This window comes from Carcharhinus amblyrhynchos, chromosome 11 (assembly GCF_965287045.1).
Source record: "Carcharhinus amblyrhynchos chromosome 11, sCarAmb.v2.hapA, whole genome shotgun sequence".
Lineage (NCBI taxonomy): Eukaryota > Metazoa > Chordata > Chondrichthyes > Carcharhiniformes > Carcharhinidae > Carcharhinus > Carcharhinus amblyrhynchos.
In genome coordinates, this window is record NC_137334.1 from 51,532,852 (window position 1) to 51,556,275 (window position 23,424).

The following is a 23,424-nucleotide window of genomic DNA, read 5'->3' on the forward strand; positions in this document are numbered from 1 at the left end:
TGAAAGCACTGTGATAAATTTATGTAAATGGAATTATAAATAAGTTGTTTCTTTGCATTATTACTGTGGAAAATAATTTTCATTATTCATTCTCTGAAAAACAAATGTTTGCCAACAGATAATGGTGACAAATGAACGCACGTTATCTGTACCAGCAAAATGTGCAAGCAGTGAAATGGTTTGTTTCAAAGTTACAGTACTGAATTATAGATCAAAAAATTTAGTTCGGTTCAACAATAACCATCGGTTACAGCTGAATTCATATTTGGGTGGAATCTTTGGCCTGAATTTTCAGGATGGCAAGCACGCAATGCCCTCCATCCTGAGTCAGTGGAAATTGCATGTCAGCTGACTCTACTGGCACCTTACCATTTTATGCCCAATTGATTGGCAGCAGGTGGGAATTCTGTCTGTCCTTGGATGGAATTTTGCTTTACAGAGCTGTCAGTCAATCTCATTGATCATAACCAAGGATATTCTAAGCTAAGACCTGTGATGATGATAGCAGATAGTGACATTATGTGCTCCTAAGCCAAGAGAGTTCAATACTAAGCTGAAAATCTTACACAGATCTACAACTTATCTATAAAGTAGATAAAATGGGATGTCAAAACAAGCCAAAAGAATTCAGTACAGAATTTCCAAACATACTTAGGGGTCTTGAGAAGACTGAAAAAGGACCACAACCTAATAGAATCAAGTGAAAACCTTGAGGAAAAAAACAGGCAGGAGACCTGGTTCCCAGGAACCGCAGGTGAAGGAATCACAAGTTAATCACCAGGAACAGCCTACACCAAGCGTGAAACGGATGGACAAACTTGAGCATGAGACCAAAAGAGATGAGCCTGAACAAGAGATATAAGTTTTGCCAAAGATATGGACCACAGGATTTCAGCACAACGTAGAAGCTGAATTAAATTCAAAAGCAGATAAAGAATGCACTTAAATCCAGGAATACCGCTTCAAAGGATGGCCAGCATACGTTTCAAGTAATCTCATTCTGAAGTAATATTTCAGGCAACAATGACTTTTCAGTGTTATGGATGTTGTTTTGACTTATGAGAAACTGGTCATACCTAGAGTCCTCACACTCAAGATCCTTCAGAGAATACACCAATTGGGCATCACAAAATGTCATGCTGGAGCACAAAATTCTGTTTGGTAGCCCGGGATCTCAAAAACATTAGAAGAAATTATTTTAAATTCCATCACCTGTGCAATCCGTCACAATGAGCAAAGAGAACCAATTATCGTATCCTCATTTACATCCAGACTCAGAATGTCTCGGAATGGATCTTTTTGAGCTCAAAGAGAAGACGTTATTACTCCAGATGGATTTAGCTCAGCTTTCCACATGGTACAATCTCAGAAGGGGCGGCCTGGTGGCAGAGTGATTAGCATTGTTGCACCACGGCATCAGGGACCCAGGTTCAATTCAGGCTTGCACACAGTCTGTGTGGAGTTTGCATGTTCTTCCCATGCCTGCGTGGGTTTCCTCTGAGTGCTCCAGTTTCCTCCCACAGTTCAAAGATGTGCGGGTTAGGTTGATTGGCTATGCTAAATTGACTCTAGTGTCAGGGGACTAGTAGGGTAAGTATGTGGAGATAGGGCCTGGGTGGGATTGTGGTCATGCAGACTCGATGGGCTGAATGGCTTCCTTCTGTACAGTAGAGATTCAATGATCCTAAGCTATCACTATATTACTAATACAAATTTTTGCTATGTGGCATTCCAAACCTAGTCATTTCCATTAATAACCCACTGTTTATAAGCAAACATTTTAAGCTGTTCGTAGAAGCCTACGTGTTTGCCCGCACAATCAGCTCAGCCAGATACGCAAGCTAATGGGGAAATGAAATGAGGAGTAAGGACAATGAAGGCTTTATTGAAGAAAAATTACAGTATCAATCTAGTGCTGTTGAGCTACTGATCCACACTGCTTCATCCAAACTGCGAATGGGAAGATGACTACAGACTCAACTTCCTGTTTTTCTGCTCATGCTTGTGCCACATCTCAAAACAGCAGACATAGAGGGAGTAAGGGTGAAGAAGGATCAGTACACTGCAAATCAAGGCAGAAACTATTACCAGTAATGTAAGTTGCATGACAACAGAGTATGCTGAGAAATGGTTCTATCTGAAGCTTAGTGCTTATCCTATATACAGTTCGAAACGTGTTTAATAAATTTAAAGTTTACCCACAGCCTTGCCTCCTGCCGTCTCTATCAATCCTAACCAAGAATAGTCAATGCCAAGGCCCACAACAATGATAATGGGGACATGGCCAGTTTTGTGGATAGGTGTGACATCTTGTGCAGTATTTCTAAACCAGCTCAAAAGGTTATAGAAAATAATTCGTGCTGAACATAATTTGCATTTAGAAGTTTGTGTTTTTTGTGCCAGTTATGCTGTTTTATGTTTAATTATATCAAAATAAAGAGCAGAACCAAGAGAAATCTCCAAACCACTGTTGATTCAGCAGAGTTAAGTTGCGAAAGAAAGTCCCTTGCTTCCAGCTCAGGCAGTGACATTGTTCTTCCTCTCCTTATTTGCTTTTTGCTGAAGTTAGTTGAAGATTTATTTTTAGCTTTACTTTAATTAAGGCTGAAAATGTTCTGTTTTGGGTAACAAATGTGCACACACATTTAATAAGTCATTATAATTTGATACAAAAAATCCTGTTAAAATTGAATTTTCCCTTAGTTTGTTCTTGTCCAGTCTCAATGTACAGAGTTCTTCCCAAATGCTGCAGCCATCTGTTTCTGAGCATTTTGGTGATCTATCATCTTAACTTCATTTGTTTCTTTCTAATGTTTTCAGATTCAGTGGTTGAACTGATTACATGTTGTGGATAACATACAGGTCCATATCTGTGATTCTGAGCATCATTACGGGATTTTAATTGGATGTCAACTGTATGTTTAATACAGCTAATTAGTTGATTTCAGTAAACATTTTTAATTAAAGTTTGTAACGTAAAGAGCCCATGTATTCATAGAAAGGAAAACTTAATTACAAAATTCAGCTGCTTTTGGTGCTGTTTCGTATCCAAAGAGCAAGTGCTGGAAGTGTGTAGAGTGGGCAGACTGTGATATCAGTCAATGTGCAATGCTATCATGACTCTAGCAGTGCTATTTCCCAGCTCAATTTCAAGGTAATGCACAAACAAAATAGTGCAAGTGCTGAAAATCTGAACTAAGAAGATGCTGTATATGCTCAGTAGATCAGATAGCATCTGTGGAAAAAGAAACAGAGTTAATGGCTGTTCATGCCAGTGGGATCTTTTGTAAACCCTGTTGACAATGATGGGATCAGAAGATCTTGTCACTTGCCAATGGCGGGCCACCTCCGCTACTGCAAAACTTACGGCGGGTTTCTCAGAAAATCCTACTCAATGTTTCATGGGCCTACGGTCATAGAATACCTACAATGCAGAAGGAGGCCATTTGGCTCATCGAGTCTGCACTGACTCTCCAACAGGGCAGTTTACCCAAGTCCTATCCCAGTAACCCCATTTATTTACCCCGCTAATCCCCCTAACCTACACACCTGTGGGACACTAAAGCAATTTAGCATGGTCAGTCAACCTAACTGAACATCTTTGGCCTGTGGGATGAAACCGGTGCACTCGGAGGAAATGGGGAGAATGTGCAAATTCCACACAGGCAGTCAGCCAAGGCCAGAATTGAACCCAAGTCCCTGGCGCTGTGAGGCAGCAGTGCTAACCACTGTGCTGCCCCATGTTGTTGACATTTTTTTCTTTGTCCACTGATGCTGCCTGACCTGTTGAGTATTTCCAGCATTTTCATTTCTTGTTGATGCGATCATCCTCTCTCAATTTTGCAAAACTGAATGAGTTCTGGACCAGCAAGGAGCCTTCCACTAGTGCAAATTAAAGAGATCATCAACCATTCTGAGTGCAGATGCTGATAGATTTCAGCTGCTGTTGCTGAATTTAGTATGTGTTTGGTGGTTTGTTCTGTTATTTAAAGTTAATGAAGTCTGCAGTCAGCATTGATTTGCACTTCAAAGGTCCCACTTGAACATTGCACTGTGAGCGCTGCTGGTGAAACGAGAGTGCTTCAGAGTTGGCTGAAAAAGAGAGATCGGTGAAGCAGGGAGAAAGTGAAACTGAAAGATTAAGCATGAAGCTCAGTCCTGGCAGGAGCAGATTACAGCAGAGCTTCATAAACACCAAGAGTGAGGGAACTGATTTACATAAGAAACATAAGAAATATAAGAAATAGGAGCAGGAGTAGGCCATCTAGCCCTTCGAGTCTGCCCCGCCATTCAATAAGATCATGGCTGATCTGTCGTGGCTCAGTTCCACATTCCCGCCCTCTCCCCATAACCCTTAATCCCCTCGCTTATCAAAAACCCATCAACCCGCGTCTTAAAAATATTTAGCAAGGCAGCCTCCACCGCCTGGGTAAGTAGTGGGTCAGATAGAGTAATTGTTACTAGATTCTAGCATTTACTCGTTCAACGTAGGCAGCAGGATAAATCAATGGTAGTACTGGGATTGACGGTAGCATTCCCAGGTGAGGTCACAGTTCAGAAAGCTATGTGGGACCAATGGAATCAGCTGATCTGTTGAGTAAGTCCTGGTGGGTATTTTCAATCTATAAATTGTAAGTCATTGTTTAAGCAAGGGTCAAGACTTATTTGATTTATTTTACTTTTATTAAAGAGAGTCTTCTAAAGTTCTATATTTAAAGGGTTCAGCCATGAAGGAAAGCTCAAAACTGTGGTTTGCTCCTCCTGCTCTATGTGGAATGCCCAGTATATTTCCACTCCTCACTCATCAGGAAAGAGGCCACCATCAGGGAGATGACTGTTGTTACAGGTGGGGAGCAGATCTCAAGTTGAAGAGATGGACAGAACAGATGGTTGCATAGCAAGCGCAAATCTAATCCTTGCTCTCCTATCTCTGCAGTAAGCCTTGCAGCTGAGCGTGCCTAAGGGACACTCCAGAGACTTGCATTTGAGTTTTGCATTTCCAATAAGACTGCCCTCCACAACCATGAACATCACAGACATCAGACATAGCAACCCCATCCACTGCAACTCCATTCTTCCTCCCACACTACAGAAGGCACAGGCATAGCAAAGACAATGAAAACATTGAGACCCTCAGCCAGAAGACTGAATATAGAAGGTTGATCCCACTCCTTTTCCATGAGTAAACAGCAGCATTCAAATCTTAATCCCCTACTGAATCCAGGCAGGGAGTCATCAAAGGATAACCCATGTGCATGAGGAGGATCAAAAGCCGGTGGAGAAGGGTAATCTTTTCCATCCATCTCAGAAGAGGATCCCAGGCAGCTTCAAATGTTCAAAGATGTTAGCAGATTTCACTTTCACATTCCAGAGTATGTATGGAAAGAATACAGCTCAGATGCTGGGAGAAAAGGATAATTACTCATTTTAGCCATGTAGTGTTTACTTAGGATAGAGCTAATGGACTTTTGTTTATGGATCGAGATTTCCCCTGGAGTTTTGATTAAAGGAATGGAAGGTGGGTTCAAGTATGCAGGGTCATGTGATACAGTTAATGGGAGGAGCTAGGTCTGTAGCAAAGAAACAGTTTTTCAGTTCTAGCTGGGGATTTGTTTAAAGACAAGCCACTTTGAAACTCATCTCTTTCCCAAAGCTTCAAGACTGCCTATACTTATTATAGCAATTATATTTATTGGTTGCCAAATGTGTTTACACAGGCTTTTAAGTCTGTAAGATGGATGTTGCTTATTTGGAACTGAAAAAAATGATAGGTTAAAAATTAAAGTTGTTTCTTTTCAACTTTTAAATATTGTTTAACAGTTAATAGTTAAATTGCTTCATTTGTTAGTTTATATTTAAACTGTGTTATTGAATAAAGTCTGTTTTACTGTAAAAGATTTCTAATTGATCGATGGAATTATTCCTGGAGTGAGGCACCCTATTGCCACATTTATGCCAAAATAGAAAAATTGCTGGGGTCTGGTCTGGCACCCTAAGGTAACTCAAGCTTCTGGTCCAGGACCCTAACACCATGAATAGAGACTCTAAATGATCGGATTCCAACAGAAGCTGTGTACACATTAGGTTGCAATGTATAGAATTCTGTCTTGTCTGGATTCTCCATGCTGGATAAGACAATTAATCAATTTATATCAGCCTTGATTTCAGCCCAATGATCTATTACTGTATAAATTCCTATCATGCCGACAGAGGGTCTAACTGCCACATTGAAATGATACAAGCTGAGCTAGAAAGCCAGTCACAACAAGTACCCACTGCAACATCAGTTTTGTATCAGCAGTTTTAGTTTCAATTAGGAACCTGGTGCAAGGAGCAATGCATTGCAAGAGGACACGCTAACAACCAGCAGTCAGCCACTTCACACCCCCTTCCCACTTGGTCATCCAGGAGCCCTCCAGCACTGTGCTTCATCTTTGAAATAACAGTAGCACAGAAGATTACTATAGAATGAAAATGTGGCTGTTTCGAGGGCACCACTTGTATACCTGTGTGATTCTGTGCTGATGCCCAGAGATCATCTGGATGTTGGTGGAATGGTGGCCCTTTGTAGTCGCATGGATTCCATTGAGAAAGCCTTACGTTTTTGTAAAACTGTCATCTGGAAAGAGTGAATCACTTCTTCTATTGCTAAATTTCCATTGGTTGATTAAGATAACATCTGGTAAAACGTGGCAGCATTAATCTAATATGTGCAGCAGTGTGGTGAAGTTTGGCTGATTTCACTTCTGACAGCTGAGGCGCCTGAAACAGAAGTTCAAGGCTGTGGTTGCTTTAACTGCCTTACATGCAGAGCTGTCCCCATCCTCACAGTTTGCAACCCACATTAGAGAGAATTGTACATTGTGGAGCCTAGTGAATAATAAGCAACAAAGACAGTTGTCTCTACTGAAATGCTCAGTTAACTTCAGCTGGGTTTATTGAATCATGTCGTAAGAGTGGCAGTGGTCTGGTAAACAAGATGAGCTGCGTTCAATCTATCCTCTGAAATGCTGCTGTATCCTCCAACTCACAAAAATGTGAGATAAGTGTAAATAAGTGTAAAACAGCCTGAATGCAATGCAGTTAAAAACAAGGAACCAAAAATGTAAATAAAAAAGGTGTAACAGAAGAATAAATATATCTAAGAAAGTGACATATCGCACATTTAAGTAACTAAGGAAGATAGAGAGATAATATCTCAAGTATCAAGTTTATAGTGACTTAAAGCATAATAGCACATTTCCTAGGCAGTATTTATACAATTATGGATAGCGTGATTTATTTGCAATCATTCCACCCATTGTACAGATGTACTGCACTGGAAGTCAGCTCAAAAGATGCTTAAGGAATGGGTGGACATCAGATCCATCACTCCTAATCCTTTCTCTAGACTAGAGGAAGACAGAATTATACCTCATATGTATTTGCATTAAGCTATCAACACTATGGCCGGTGTTTTCCAGCCATTCACGGGATTCTCTGGTCCCGCCGGAGATTTTGCTGAGCGTTAATTCTCCATCCTCACTTGCAGCAGTGGCAGGGTATGAATGGCTGGAAATTCGGACTCATATTTGCTTGAAAATTATTTTTAATTCAGGATTAGACAACAGAAGTAATTCCATGATGTCAAAACCAAATTGAGAGTCAAGCTTAGAGAGAAAGAACTGAATTATCTGACGAGTTGCAATCATCATTGGATTGGCACTGTGCTCCTATTTACTCACCTTACATGGAGCTTCACATTTCTCACCCGAACTTCCAAACCAGACCTCCTGAGAAATGAGAATGCATACCTGCTCCCCTCTTTGGGGGAAACCAACTCATGCCCATTTTTTACAGCTTCAACTGCTGTGATACAGTAAGTTTAAATGTCCATTTGTTTAAATATCACTTTAAGAAGCTACAGGGAGACGATACTCAATGATTTGTGACGAGAACCTCATGATTTAGTGATCCAGTATTACTCTGTGGTTTGTTTTTCATTAATCATATATGTTACTTAATCTGTGAAAGATTAATCCAGTGATTTTATTAACTTGGATTAAGATTTACTTTTGGTGGCACTATTGACATTTTGGAATATACAGGTACAAATATAACCAATTAGTAATTGTGTTACCTTCATTTCTGAAGTTTTATTGTAGGTTCCATGTTACCAAAATTAATTGTTTGTTACACATTAGAAAGCAAGAACTTCCATTAATATAGTGCATTTCATGACCTCAGGACATCTCTAAGCATTTGAAGTCAATAAAGCAGTTTGAAATAGTTACCTTTGTAACGTAGAAAACACAGCAAACAATTTGTACACACAGCAAGGAGCTACAAGCAGCATTGTGGATAATGACTGGATAATCTGTGCCTTTTCAGTAATGTTGTTTGAGGGATAAGTATTGGCCAAGACACCAGGAAAAACTCCCCTACTCTTGAAATAATGGGATCGTTTACATTTATTTGAGAGTGCAGGTGGAACCTCAGTTTAACATTTCACCTGAAAGATGTTACTTATGCATTAGAATATAGGTCCAAATTATATGCTCAGACCCTGGAGTGGGAGTTAAGCCACACTCTTTTTGACTCTGACTCAGATGCAAGGATGCTTCCCACTGAGCCACAGGTGGAAATTTGTGAGTGGACCATGTTGTAAGAAAGATTAGCTCGAGAGTAGCATTTCAAAATGTTTGCCTTTAATAATGTTTTCTTTACTTACGCAGAACAGCTGTTGTTTGCCCGATTATAGACGTAATTAGTGATGATACGTTTGAGTACATGGCTGGATCGGATATGACGTACGGTGGCTTTAACTGGAAATTGAACTTCCGCTGGTATCCTGTTCCTCAGAGAGAAATGGACCGTAGAAAAGGGGACAGAACAATATCTGTTAGGTGAGTACTGGAGAAGGATAAAACAGTTTCCAATCCAACTTCCAAATTCACAGCAGAACTTAGAAGTGTTGAAGTGATGCCTCTGTCTTTCCTGGAAAAGTAGTTTCACTGGGTGTATAATGAAAATACAGTCCATTTTTGAAGTGTGTTTTGAGAGGGATCTCAGTGTAGAGGAACCTTGTTTTTATTGATAGGAATGAAATTTCCCATTCTGCCCACCATGGGAATTGTAGCAGGCTAGGGGCAGACTATGGAAAAGTCTTATGACCTTGGACAGGATGTTCCAGTTGCAGGGTAAGCAGTCAGAAATTCCGGCTATAGTCTTGGAATCAGTAGTAAAACCAAAAAAAAGTATAATTCTTGCCCATTGATTGAAGGTTCAAAGTCAGTATGAAATGTTTATTGACAAGACTGGTCAAGTAATGGAATGTTTCAAGAATATTTAAGTCAAAATGCATTCATTTAACTCACTGGTATGGCCACATTTGGAAAATGACACACATTCCTGAGTAAATGGCAGAGGTGATAGTGGATGCCTTGGTGGTTATTTTCCAGACGTCGCTGGATTCCAGGGAAGTGCCGGAAGATTGGAAAGCGGCTAATGTTACGCCGTTGTTTAAGAAGGGTGCCAGGCAAAAGGCAGGGAATTATAGGCCGGTTAGTTTAACGTCTGTTGTAGGTAAAATGTTAGAATCCGTCATCAAGGAGGAAATAGCGAGGCATCTTGAAGGGAATTGCTTGATAGAGCAGACGCAGCACGGTCTCGTTAAAGGGAAGTCGTGTCTGACAAATTCACTGGAGTTCTATGAGGATGTGTCTAGGGCGGTGGATAGAGGAGAGCCGGTGGATGTGGTCTTTCTGGATTTTCAGAAGGCGTTTGACAAGGTACCTCACAAGAGGTTATTGCAGAAGGTCGAGGGACATGGAGTTGGGGGTAGGGTGTTAGTGTGGATAGAGAATTGGTTGTCAAATAGGAGGCATAGAGTGGGGGTCAATGGGTGCTATTCGGATTGGCGGATGGTGACTAGTGGAGTGCCCCAGGGGTTGGTGCTGGGGCGTCAGCTATTTACCATTTATATAGATGATCTGGAGGAGGGAACCGAGTGTATGGTGTCGAAATATGCTGATGACACCAAGATTGGTGGAACGGCAAATTGTGCGGAGGGTGTGGAGAGTCTACAGAAGGATCTAGATAGGCTGGGCGAATGGGCCAGGAACTGGCAAATGGAATTTAATGTTGGCAAGTGCAAGGTGGTCCACTTTGGTAGGAATAATGGTAGGAAGGATTATTACTTACGTGGAGAAAAACTGCAGCAGGCGACGGTGCAGAGGGACCTCGGGGTCCTTGTGCATGAGTCGCAAAAACCCAGCTTGCAGGTGCAGCAGGTGGTCAGGAAGGCGAATGGGATGCTGGCCTTCATAGCGAGGGGGATTGAATATAAAAGTAGGGAGGTCTTGCTGCGGCTGTATAGGGCATTGGTGAGGCCGCAGCTGGAGTACTGTGTGCAGTTTTGGGCGCCGTACTTACACAAGGATATTTTGGCCTTGGAGGGAGTGCAGAGGAGGTTTACAAGGCTGATGCCGGAGTTGAGGGGGTTGAGCTATGAGGAGAGGCTGAATAAACTAGGCTTGTACTCGTTAGAGTTTAGAAGAATGAGGGGAGATCTCATTGAGACATACAAGATGATGAATGAGATGGATAGGATAGAGGTGGAGAGACTCTTCCCGCTCAGAAAGGATAGTAGGACTAGGGGGCACAGCCTCAAGATAAAGGGGGGGCGGTTTAGAACGGAGTTGAGGAGGAACTTCTTCACTCAAAGAGTGGTGAATCTCTGGAATTCTCTGCCCGTTGAAGTGGTGGAGGCTGCCTCGCTAAATATTTTTAAGACGCGGGTTGATGGGTTTTTGATAAGAGAGGGGATTAAGGGTTATGGGGAGAGGGCGGGAATGTGGAACTGAGCCACGACAGATCAGCCATGATCTTATTGAATGGCGGGGCAGGCTCGAAGGGCTAGATGGCCTACTCCTGCTCCTATTTCTTATGTTCTTATGTACTCCAACCTCAAACTAAAATATTGGTGTTAGCACCTATGCCTGCGAGAGCGCAAAGAAGTATTCCAAGGATAATTCTGGGTCTAGCCAAAAGTATGAGGAGAGCCGGATTGAATTAAATCAATCCATCAGAGGAAAAATGATTCAAAGGATTTGTAACCTAAATCTTTAAAATGCTACAAACATTCACAATTTAACAAGTCACTTAACCAGTACTGTGATCACAGCAGTAGGAAGCAAAAATGTAATATTGTTGCCAAATTTTACTGGAATTGGAAAATTTCACCCCATCCTCAGGGATGTAAGTAGACTGAATACATGCCCCACAAAAGTAAGTAAAGCTGCATTCTGTTGTGTGTTGAAGTTGGAGTTCCAGAAACCATAGGATTCACCATTCCTTCACTTCAACAGTCAGCAGAGCACAGATGCCTGGTTGGCCTGTTAATTGCCTCATGTCTCGTGTCTTTTGAATGTTCTCTGTCTCCAGTTTACTTCAACATTTGTCCCCTCGCCTGACCTCCTGATGTATCTTTTCAGACTCTCCAAAAGCTTTGCTAACCATGGCAGATGCAATGTGATGCATTTTTGTTTTTTTTCAAAAAAGCATACCGTTAGAAAACACAACCTAGGCAGAAAGTTTCTTGGAAAAGTATAATGTATTCATCAAGACTTAATTAATGTCAGTAACATATAAAGCGCACGATACTAATTTGCTCCAATTTTTGGGTTATGTTTAGGCAGCGTTTCATGACATTTCCATTCGGTTCCAGTTAGGTAAGCTACAAAATTCTTCTTCCATATTATCTGAATGTTCTTGGTGCAAGTTCTGGCCTCCAGCAATGGTCTCGTCTCAACATTACCAACAAGCCCTGAGCGCACACAGTCGTCCATGCAGATCATATAGAACAGGCTCTCTGTTCTCTATTAAAGGTAGTCTGTTTCTTAAAGGTAAGCTGTACAAAACGATTGCAACACTGGAAATTTTTGCAAACTGAACCAGGGAAGACAAAGGAATCAAGACTGATGGATGCAGCACTGGAGGTATTGCGAATACAGGAGGACTGGAGGAGAGACATCATTGGGCCATGGGATAGGAAGTGGATGGGAGCAAGTGATCTTCAAAGGCAAGAGTCATAGAGGAGGTGCCACAAGAGGTGTAATGACCCAACTCAGGGATCAGTTAGTGAATGCATCTTCACGTGACATCTCCCATCCACCTCACCACTAACATTTCACACTGGTAAATAGACTGTTGCGTCACTTCTTCCCCTACCCCATAACACACACTGCAGTAAACTGAAACCTAATACCCAGATACTTAACCTCACCTTCACTGATCCACTAATGTTGCCAGCCTCTCACCCACTCGCACTGCTGCCACATGCCTCCAGATATTCAGCTGTGGCAGCCACATCATCCAAACATGATGTTACAGAATCATTGACATTCTTTCCTCTCTTTTGTAGAGTAAGGTGGCATTCAGAACAGAACGAGCAGGGGACAAGGCTGCCTGCATTTCGAGAGTCCTAATAAAAATACCAAGTTATGAATCCCTGTATCATGGGGTTGACTGCGAGAAAGTATGGCTTTGAAAGTTGCTGAGAACACTCAGGATGATGGTATGGTCCTGCCTTTTGCGTCTTCTCAAGTCCCAGTTCATCTCATCTTGCTATCTGCCATGATGAGCAAGCTGTTGATGGCATGACCAGGGATCCCTTCCGTCCCACCCACTTAGCCATTTCCTGCACAATAGCCTTCCCCTTTTAAGTTCCTGGAGAACTATCATCTGCCCAGACGCAAAAGTCCCAAAGGAAAGAGCATAACAGCATGACACTGATCTCGCTCTTTGATCTCACACTCACAGACACGAGTACCATACTTAACTTGGAAGCTAGCATAGCTTCGTAGCACATGGTAGGTCATCAGAACAAATGGACTGAAATCAGGCTGGAGTGAAAGTATGGGCAGACATCAATCTTTGCAGAGGACTCGGACCAAGATCTTGATGGGGAGGTATACAGGAAAGCAGTAAATTCTGCACCCTGGAGTGATGGGGATACTCGATCGATGACTATATTTAAGACTGGAGAAGACAGATCTTTAGCATTTCAGTGAAGAGATGTGGATTCTGGGCAGGAAAGTGGAGGTGAAGCCCAAGATCAACCTTGATTTCATGACATGGTGGAGCAAGGGCATTTGATCTACTCCTGCATCTATCTCTCGTGGTTTTGTGGTCCTGTGATATGTGTACCAAAAGGCTGTGTATTGCCTGGGCTGCCAGACACCCCCTGTCGCTGTTAAGGAACATGGAGAAGTCCAGCTCTAACTTGGTAAAGGACAATGCACAGACCCTGTCTTCTCTGAAGACCCCAATTGATTACCCTGGTGTGCTGCTGGCTCATCGACACTGCCATTGCTGCCTCCATACTTGTTGCAGCCTTTAGATGGACAGACCACCTAGTCCCATGCCCTCCCTGGGAGGATGCAGCATCACTATCTGGCACTTAGAGCAAAACACTTCCAAAAATGCTCCAAAATACTTACACTTCCCAATGGAAAAAATTCCAATAATTTAATTCAGTTGCAATCAATGTGCCTTGCTCTTTAAATACTGCTACCACAGGGCCCATCTTGCTGCTTCATGCTTTTTTAGGAATGGACTTGCCAGGACTTGCATTGTCCAGATTTGGAATCCTGGTGTCACATCAGCCAGTTGAGCTATGTGGGCTCAGAATAATAGTATTCAGTGTGATCAAGTTCATGCAGGGGACATGTGCATGTGCACTAATCATTTGAGAATGCTGCATGGGCTATGCACATTGTGGCCATAGCACTACTTGCCTCCAGGAAACCAGGTAGACCTTTATAGCAGCACTACACAATTCAATGTTGCCGCTGTTTTGCTTATCTAGAAACCGAAATATGATGTACCTTTCGCGAATTTTGTCATTCCATGTGACTTTCCTGTTAATTGGCTGCAACTTATAAAATTTCTCAAACTTTCCAATCCCATCTGAACTAACACTGTTGTTCTCCGCCCAAAAGCCAATTTGACCCACGGCACCACTTCCTGTTTAGGGCAATGTGGCATATTTCGAATCTAGCCCTGCAGGAACACACAGTTGAACCATGTGCTGTTGACACCAATTTGACCCACACCAGTCATCCAGTCAACTGAACACACAAGGGATTTAAGCTGCTGTAGCAACATAGACAAGTTATAATCTGAAGCTATGGATAATGATGGTAGAGGATCCATTTTCTTTCCATCATATGGTTGACCAGGAATCTCTCCCGATCTTACCACCTACCATTGGGGTGTGTTGGAACGATTTGCAAATTGATACTCAAACCTGTTTGGCCGTATTATGAACAGAACTTCCTTGGCCACCAAGTCCTGACCAGAGGGACTTGAAGCTGGAGCTTCTAGTTCAGAGGTAGGGATGCTACCCATTGCACCACAGCACCTCTGAGCTGACCATAAACACTTTCATTTGAGCAGTGCAAAGCTACAGGGCAGAACCAAACCTAATATAGTGGGCTGAAGTCTAGGAGAGTTGGAACCCCAGCATTTGGCTAACAAATGAATCCCACATCTATATCTGCAGCAGCACCAGGAGAGGTGGCCATTTCTGAGGTAGCGAGGCAGGCGTGATAGCACTTTAATATGGGGAGGCATCTTTATTTGCCTGCAGAGAAGTAAACTCAAAAGAGGCCCGAAATCCTCATCATAGAATCATAGAAATCACAGAATCGTAGAAACCCTACAGCACAGAAAGAGGCCAGTTGGCCCATCGATTGTGCACCAACCACAATCCCACCCAGGGCTACCCTCATATCCCGACATATTTTACCCACTGATCCCTCTAACCTGCGCACCTCAGGACGTTAAGGGGCAATTTTAGCATAGCCAATCAACCTAACCCGCACATCTTTGGACTGTGGGAGGAAACTGGAGCACTTGTAGGAAACCCACGCAGACACAAGGAGAATGTTCAAACTCCACACAGACAGTGACTCGAGCTGGGAATCGAACCCAGGTCCCTGGAGCTGTGAAGCAGCAGTGCTAATCACTGTGCTACCGTGCCTCCCACGTTCCCCTCCAACCCATTATTACTGGGTTGGAGGGGAAGTCCCTCCATAGCAATAATATCAGAAACCGTTGTAGGCTCTTATCCTTTTGGCCTTGTTATTGGGACATGGAGCCTTCCATTTGGATGGTCACCCGAATTGATGCCAGAAGGCCACCATAATTGAGCTAGTGGTCTCTGCACTTCACTGGCAGGGGAAGCTCTGACAGTGGAAAAATACCATCGCAAAATGGCGAGGGACCTTATATGATCTTGTTAGCTGTTCACCTCCGTCTAGTGTGCAGCTTACCAGGTTCCAAGTCTGTCCCTGGGAAAGGTCCTTGGAGATAGGAATGTGTTCAGAAGCCTATGTGACTCCAGTCTATTTATCCATCCCCCTCCACACCTCCAATCCTGTCACCACAGGACTGGAAAAAATTCAGTCTATGGTGTTGCATCAGTGATGGAATATTAACATAAAACTTTTTTGTTGTTTTACTTCCAGAGCTATAATGCCGCAGATTGAACTTGGTGGCTGTCTCTTAAACATTACCAAATTGAAAAAAAAACCTTTGTAAGTTGTGACAGCAAATCAAGCTGATCCTTAAAATTATGTACATGTTGTCATTGTCATGCATTTGCTCAAGCTGGGGTTAGGTTGAATGCTATGGGATGATCCAAATGCTGATAGCTGTCTGTTGTTTGAGGCTTTGAAGAAAAAGTCAGACATTAAAAGTCATAATGAGGAGGCAACTTTGCAAGAAGAAGCAATTTAGCTAGGATAGCTTGCTGGTCTGATGTCTATTGAATAAGCCATGTTTCCTCTTGTAACTAATATTCTGGTTTATCTTTCAACTCACAAACTCAGTTGTTATGTCCCAAGCATAATTTTCACAGCAGCAGTACAGCACTTAATGGATGTGCATTATGCACTGTGCACAGCAGTTAATGCATTACTGTGGCAGCAAATTGTGCTTCATCTTCTCTGATGATGCTCCTAACATCAGAGTGGATTTGGCATCTAACCTATGTCCAGACCATCCATCACTCACACCTGATCATACAGATACAAGCTCAGAAATATCTGCCTTGGGAGAATTGATAGGAAAGAGTGCCTGGTCAAGCAACCAGCACGGGAAGAGCAGGTGGTGATGACATCAACAGAGGAGCAAAAGAATGGGTCACTATGCATCTAAGCCCAAATATTTATGCGCTGCAGAGATAATGGCCTGGATCTTCTGGTAAGTGGCAGTGTCAGTCGGATTAATGCTGCACTCAAAAATTCCCTCAACTCAACATTGTTGTACATTTTCTCTGGGGTCTTCACAGAATGCACAGCAGCATTTGAGAAACTCAGTCAAATTGCAGCAGAATCAGAAGAAGAGAGAAGATGGCCCCTCTTTATAGCACTAATTGGTGTATGGTAAGAGTAAAGATCAAATCTTAACGTTACTGAATGAAGGAGTGGGTGAATATATTAATGGGTGGGTGAGTGAATGGGTAGGGTGGGTAGCTGAGCAAGTGCACGGGTAGGTCACTGGTAACTAGGTAAGCTAGAAGGGTAGGTGGGAAGATCCCAAGTAGATCAATGGATATCTTGAACATCAGGAATAACCAGCCAGTCTGAAATTCTGGCAGTAGTTGCTGGGCTACCTTATGATCTAGCACCAAGCATCGTACAGTAACAGATATCATTTAATGGCCTCAGTGGTGAGCAGGAGGTTGTCACCAGTCTTAGTTATCCCACTGAGCTAAGATAGGTAAAAGATAAACACTGAATGCAGTTGCTAAGGGCTCCCAGTTATTCACCAAAACTGCTCCCAGCTACTTGTTAATAACCATTTGATGTCAGAATACTCAAGTTTCCCTTGAAAAGAGGGATGACAAGCACAATTTGTATTCATGTAGTGTTTTAATGTACAAGACAACAATGGCATTTCAGGATGTTACAGGAGATGCTGTGGTTGGGAGATTGTTTTAGAGGGGTGATTGAAGCTTGGATGAAAAAAGTACCTTTTGAGAAGAGAAGGGAATTAATGACTGAGACAGATTAGTTTAGGGAGATGGATCCAGGAAATAGAACCCAAGCAGCTGAAAACTCAGTCACAAACAGCGATGTATCAAAATTAAGTTGGACCATATATATATATTTGTCTCGCTTGACCTATCAGCACCAAATACTTCTCGGCAATTTTGTTGTCCTCAATAAAAACATTGTTGCATTTTGATTCCTGCTAAAAATGCTTTCCTTCTATGAGAATAGACAATATGATGGCTAGAGTTCTCTGGCCATTCACATCTTGCCATCACTGCCAGTGAGAACAGAATTTGGTGCTCAGCCAAATCTTCATTCACTTCAGCAGGACTGGAGAATCCCAGCTAAGGGTGAGGTTGGAGAATCCATTCCAATATTAAGTTAAATTCAGTCGTGTAATAGGAGATTAATTTTAACATCAATGTAATATCTTAAAGGTTGCTAGAATGCCATATGAGCCAGAGGTGAGATGTACAACAGCAAATAATTTATTAATTGTTGTGATGACTTTAATGTACTTAAAAAAAAATTAATGGGGAAAAAAAAATCTGTTCTGGGTGGTACTATCATGGTATGATCCTGACTGCAACTTGTAGGAGATCTAAATCTGCTCAATATATCTTCCCCTTTTTGTGCATCCTCAGTTTTAATCACTCCACCATTAGCAACAGTGCTTTCAGCTATTTAGGCCGTAAACCCTGGAAGTTCCTCCTTAAATCTCCCTGCCATTTCTCCTCTTTGACCACATTTTGGTCATCCACCCTCATACCTTCTTTTTTGGCTTCTTTTGTGGCTTTCTTTTTAAAGAAAAAACTCTTCCCGCTCAAAAAAGACAATAGGACTAGGGGGCACAGCCTCAAGATAAAAGGGGGGCGGTTTAGAACGGAGTTGAGGAGGAACTTCTTCACTCAAAGGGTGGTGAATCTCTGGAATTCTCTGCCCGTTGAAGTGGTGGAGGCTGCCTCGCTAAATATTTTTAAGACGCGGGTTGATGGGTATTTGATAGGAGAGGGGATTAAGGGTTATGGGGAGAGGGCGGGAAAGTGGAACTGAGCAGCGACAGATCAGCCATGATCTTATTGAATGGCGGGGCAGGCTCGAAGGGCTGGATGGCCTACTCCTGCTCCTATGTTCTTATGTTCTTATGTTCTTATTAAGAAAGACTTGCATTAGCACCTTTCACATTCATTAGATTTCCCAAAGTGTTTTGCAGAGAATGGAAAACTTCAGAAGTGTAGTCACTGTTATAATGTAGGAAATGCAGCAAACTGCATGTAGCAAACTCCCATGAACAGCATTGTGACTGGTGTTTTTGGGTTGATGATTGAAGAATAAATATTGGTCATGATACCAGGAGGAACTCCTCTGCTCTTCTTTGAGATAGTCCGATGGGATCTTCTACATCTCTGTTCAGAGGGCAGGTAGGAACACAGTTAGGTGGCTCATCCGAAAGACAACACCTCCAGCAGTGCAGCACACTAAAATGTCAGTCTTGATTGTTGTTGCCAGGGGACTTTCCACCCTCATATTTGGCAGCAAGGCAGAGAATCGAGAGGGATGTCCAGAAATGGCTTTCAAAAATGGATTTCCCCACTCGATTGTCCCCACCCACACCATGAAATCATAGGATTCCTAGTACTAAAACTCATGGACCCGGTCATCATAACTTTAAATATCATTAGTGAGTTTCCCCATTGTATTAATTCCCCTCCCCACCATTAAGGATCCCCCCACTCCCACATTAGATTGCCATTCTAGTGTGTTGCACTGCTGGAGGTGTTATCTTTTGGATGAGCCATCTAATTGTATTCCTATCTGCCCTCTAAAGAGGGATATAGAAGATCCCATGGGACTATCTCAAAGGCATGACACATCATTGGCAGGGTTTACAACAAATCCCAACAAACGGGAACCTACCAGGGAGCACTGCCAGTTGAGGGGGTGGGGGGGTGTTGATTTCATTGGGGAGCTTCTGGATAGAGAGAGTTCCAAGTTCACGTGAGGGTGGGAAGTGTCCTGTGCAATGATTCTGCTTTTTCACTTTTATTGTTTTCATGATGTCCAATCTATCAGGGGTCAAGGTTACTGACCCACCTACAGGACTCTTTTTGACAATGTGTCAAAAAATATGGCTGAAAAAGCCATCAGCATGGCTGGTGGGCTACACTCCACTTTTCCCACCTGACATGACAGGTGACTAAGAATGAGACTTGATCTCACAGCTGTTTGACTCACAGGCAAGTGCACTCCCAACTAAGCCATAATAGCACTGTTTGATAAAGCTCCTACAAACTGCCTTGGAACGTTTTACTATGTTAAAGACATCCAATGAATGTGAGTTGTTCTGGTTGTTGACTGAGCACAATTTTGGAGATATGCTTGGGTACATCTTATGATACTCAGGAATTTCTGATTTTGTTTTAAATCCATTCGTGGGACATGGGCATTGTTAGCTGGCCAGCATTCATTGCCCATCCCTAGTTGTGCTTGAGAAGGTGATGGTGAGCTATATTCTTGCAATCCATGTGTTGTGGTTTGAACCACAATGCTGTTAGGGAGGGAATTTCAGGATTTTGACCCAGCAACTACGAAGGAATGGTGATATATTTCCAAGTCAGGATGGTGAATGTCTTGGAGAGGAACTTGCAGGTGGTGTTCCCATGATCTGCTGCCCTTGTCTATCTAGATGGAAGTGGTCGTGAGTTTGGAAGGTGCTGTCTAAGGATTTTTGTGAATTGCTGCAGTGCATCTTGTAGATAGTATATGCTGCTGCTACTGAGCATCAGCGGTGGAGGGAGTGAATGTTTGTAGATGTGGTACCAATCAAGCAGGCTGCTTTGTCCTGGTTGGTGTCAAGCTTCTTGAGTGTTATTGGAGCTGCAGCAATCCAGACAAGAGGGGGGTATTCTATCACTTTCTTGGCTTATGTCTTGTAAATGATGGACAGGTTTTGGGGGGGTCAGGAGGTGAATTGCTACTGCAGTATTCCTTGCCTCTGACCTTCTCTTGTAGGCCTGGGTTTATGTGGTGAATCCAGTTGAGTTTCTGGTCAATGGCAACCTAAAGGATCTTGACAGTGGGGGATTCAGTTCAATGGGTAACACCATTGAAAGTCAAGGAGTGTCTTTTATTGGTGATAGTCATTGCCTCGAATTTGTGTGGTACGAATGTTACTTACCATTTGTCAACCCAAGCCTGGATATTGTCCAGATCTTGTTGCATTGAACATGGATTGCTTCATTATCTGAGGAGTCGTAAATGGTGCTGAACATTGCACAATCATCAGCAAACATTCCCACTTCTGACCATGTGACAGAGGGAAGGTCATTGATGAAGCAGCTGAAGATTGTTGGGCCAAGGACACTACCCTGAGGGACTCCTGCAGAGATGTCCTGGACTTGAGATGACTCTCCATAACCACAATTATTTTCCTATGTGCCAAGTATGACCCCGATCTCAGTAAGCCCAGCAGAGCTTATGCCTACTGAAGTTTGGTTCTATTTTGAACCTAGGGATTGCCTGAACAACTCTCCAAATCCCATTGAACAGATGAAATTGCATGTATATAGCACCCTGAGGACCCCAGCGCATTACTACAAATTAAGTACTTTGGAAATATAGTCCCTGTGTCAAGATGGCCAAAAGGTCTGCTAAGAACATTTAAATTTTTTTACTCCTATGTCTTATGGGCCTTTTTGGGCATCGGTGACCCCTTTTGGAACAACACAATGTGATTTCAACCTCTCTCTCCTCAGCGTGTCTCTGTTGTGCCATGATGGGCCTGGGTATTTGATAGAGTTTTCAGATGTCTCCAACTGTAGGATTTGGAATGGAGCCTAGTAATAAGCTTGGAAATGGATGCAAATCTAAATAATGTGCACTTACGTTCATTGAAAGGGTAAAATATTATTAGAATCTTAGCATACAGAGAGAAACTTGCTGGTCCCCGGCATATCTTTGAAAGAGCTGTCCAATTAGCCCCACACTCCTCCTCTTCCTGTACAGTCCTGAAACCCTTTTACCTTCAAGCATTTATCCAATTCCCTCTTGAAAGTTACTATTGAATCCGCTTCTAGCTGCCTTTCAGGAAATGCGTTCCAGATAATCCTACTTTTCTGTGTAAAACCATCCCCTGTAACCTCGCCTCTGGTTCCTTTGTCAATTACCTTACATTTGTGCCCTCTAATTATCAGCCCTTCTGCCACTACAGTCAGTTTCTTCTTATTTAGTCTATCAAAACCCTTTGTGATTTTTTAACATGTCTATTAAGCCTCCCCTTAATTCCTTCTTGGAGCAGAGAAGGTTTCTTCCTAATTCTCACATGTTCATCTAAACGTACAATTGATGGATAGTCTCAGTGAATATTTTCCTGGTTTATCCTTTCTCTTGGAAAAGATAAATGTCAATTAAGGCATTATTTACCAAGTTTATATTTAACAAGCTTTACCCTTATAAGACAAAGCCATTTTATAATGAATGCCATTTGTTAACTTAACCTGTTGGCCTTCAGTATAGTATGGAATAGCATTGATATTGTTCACAGTTTTGAGCCTCAAAGGCTTAGAGGAAGTGCCAACTCATCGTCACATCTTTGTGGTCTGGAGAAGAATCAAATGCCTTCTCTACTGCAAGCACAGAATTTTATATAATGTATATGCTGTACCATTGGCATGATGTCAGTTATTTCTGGTTCTGGGGAGGTGGCTTGAATTCTCTGACCTCGCCTCGCTACCAGTGCCAATGAGACTGGGGAATTTGATGCTCAGCTAATTCTCCATTCGCTGTAGCAGGACTGGAGAATCCCAGCTGCAGATGAGATCAAAGAATCTGTCCGTGTTTCAATTACATTCACATATAAATGAGGACTAAAATAGGCTCAAGGGGCAGACATTTACTGTAGTTTGTAAATATTATTTTGGATATAGTAGAAAGCTATATCCTTAATTTGACTTGCTCAAGAATGGCAGTCTTATCCTAGACTTTCTTGTATTTTACCATAAATTCCCTCTTCCCATGGTGATCTTGTTTTGCAGTTGCCAATAGTTGGTGTGTTTACGTTTCAACACCTTGCATATATTTTCTAAGATGAAATTAATCACTAGATACTCCAGGATTAAGCTAGATTGCAAACATAACATCTGATTTTCAAGCTTCACCTTAATCTCCTCGCTCCCCCTTTCACCCTCACTTTTGTAAGACCTCACTCCTTAAATTTCAATGACTTAAGTTCAGACCTGAAAATTGCAAGATATTAGACTTACGTTCCACGTAAAATAATATGAAAAGTAGCGTCAAAACCATAGAGTTTCCACCAATACACAAACAATCTGTAGTTGAATTACAGTTCTCGATGATTGGTCAAATCACTCTATTCCAGATGTAATACAAATTATTCTCTTTTGCAATATCTATTATACTCTTTATGCTATCAGCATTGGACACCACCTCATCTTGAAGCATTAATAAAAGAGATTACAGAAAAATAAACAAAACACTGTGGATTCTTGAATCTGAAACAAGAACAGAGGAAGCTGATTTGCCAGCATCTATCAGAAGAGAAACACAGTTAGTGGTTTGAGGCATGGAGCCTTCGTCAGAACTGTAAGGAAAGAGAATGTTGGAGCAAAGGAATCTGCAGCAAAACTAGCAACTTTAAAAACAATTAACAGATGGCCAGATGTGAGGAGGGATGGGATGGGAGGGGGGTTGCATTGAGACTTTAAGTGTATGAGATTTTTTTTAAAAAGGTGGTTAAGATCAAAGAGAAAGATCACAATCTAAAGCTGCTGAACTCAACGTTGAGTCCCAAGGGCTGCAACATGCCCAACTAGAAGATGAGATACTGCTCCTCTAACTTGTGCCAGGCTTCACTGCAGTATTGCAGCAAGCTAAGGATGGATGTGTGGGCATGAGACAAGATGCTGAGTTAAAATGGCATGCAACAGGAAGTTGGGGTTGTGCATGCAAACTGAGCGAAGATGTTCAAATTGGTCACCCCAGTCTGTTTAGTCTCCTCGATGTAGAGGAGAATGCATTAGGAGCAGCAAATACAATAAACCAAATTGAAGGAAGTACAAGTGAAATGGTGCTTAACTTGAAAACAGTATGTGGGGCCTTGACCGATGAGGAGTGAAGAAGTAAAAAGGAAAAGTGTTACATCTTCTGCAATTGCAAAGGAAGGTGTGCCGTGGGAAGGTGATGTAGTGTTAGGCATGATGGAAGGGTAGACCAAGGTGTCATGAAGGGAGATGTGGAATGCTGATGGATGGAGAGGGGTAAGGGGAAGATGTGTTTAATGGTGGCATCGTGCTGGAGCTGGTGGAAATGGCAGAAGATGATCCTTTCAATCGGGGGCCAGAGGGGTGAAAAATGAAGGCAAGGA

The 23,424-nt window shown here is 42.3% G+C and overlaps 1 protein-coding gene across 3 annotated transcripts in view; it reads left to right on the plus strand.

Moving 5' to 3' along the window:
- The window catches only part of galnt13 (polypeptide N-acetylgalactosaminyltransferase 13), a 439,485-nt gene that overhangs the window by 306,000 nt on the left and 110,061 nt on the right, over nt 1-23,424 (plus strand). For all 3 annotated transcript variants that reach the window (XM_080198243.1, XM_080198244.1, XM_080198245.1), the window contains one exon: nt 8,715-8,885. In XM_080198243.1, the coding sequence (XP_080054369.1) occupies nt 8,715-8,885 (171 nt within the window). The remainder of the gene's footprint in view (nt 1-8,714; nt 8,886-23,424) is intronic.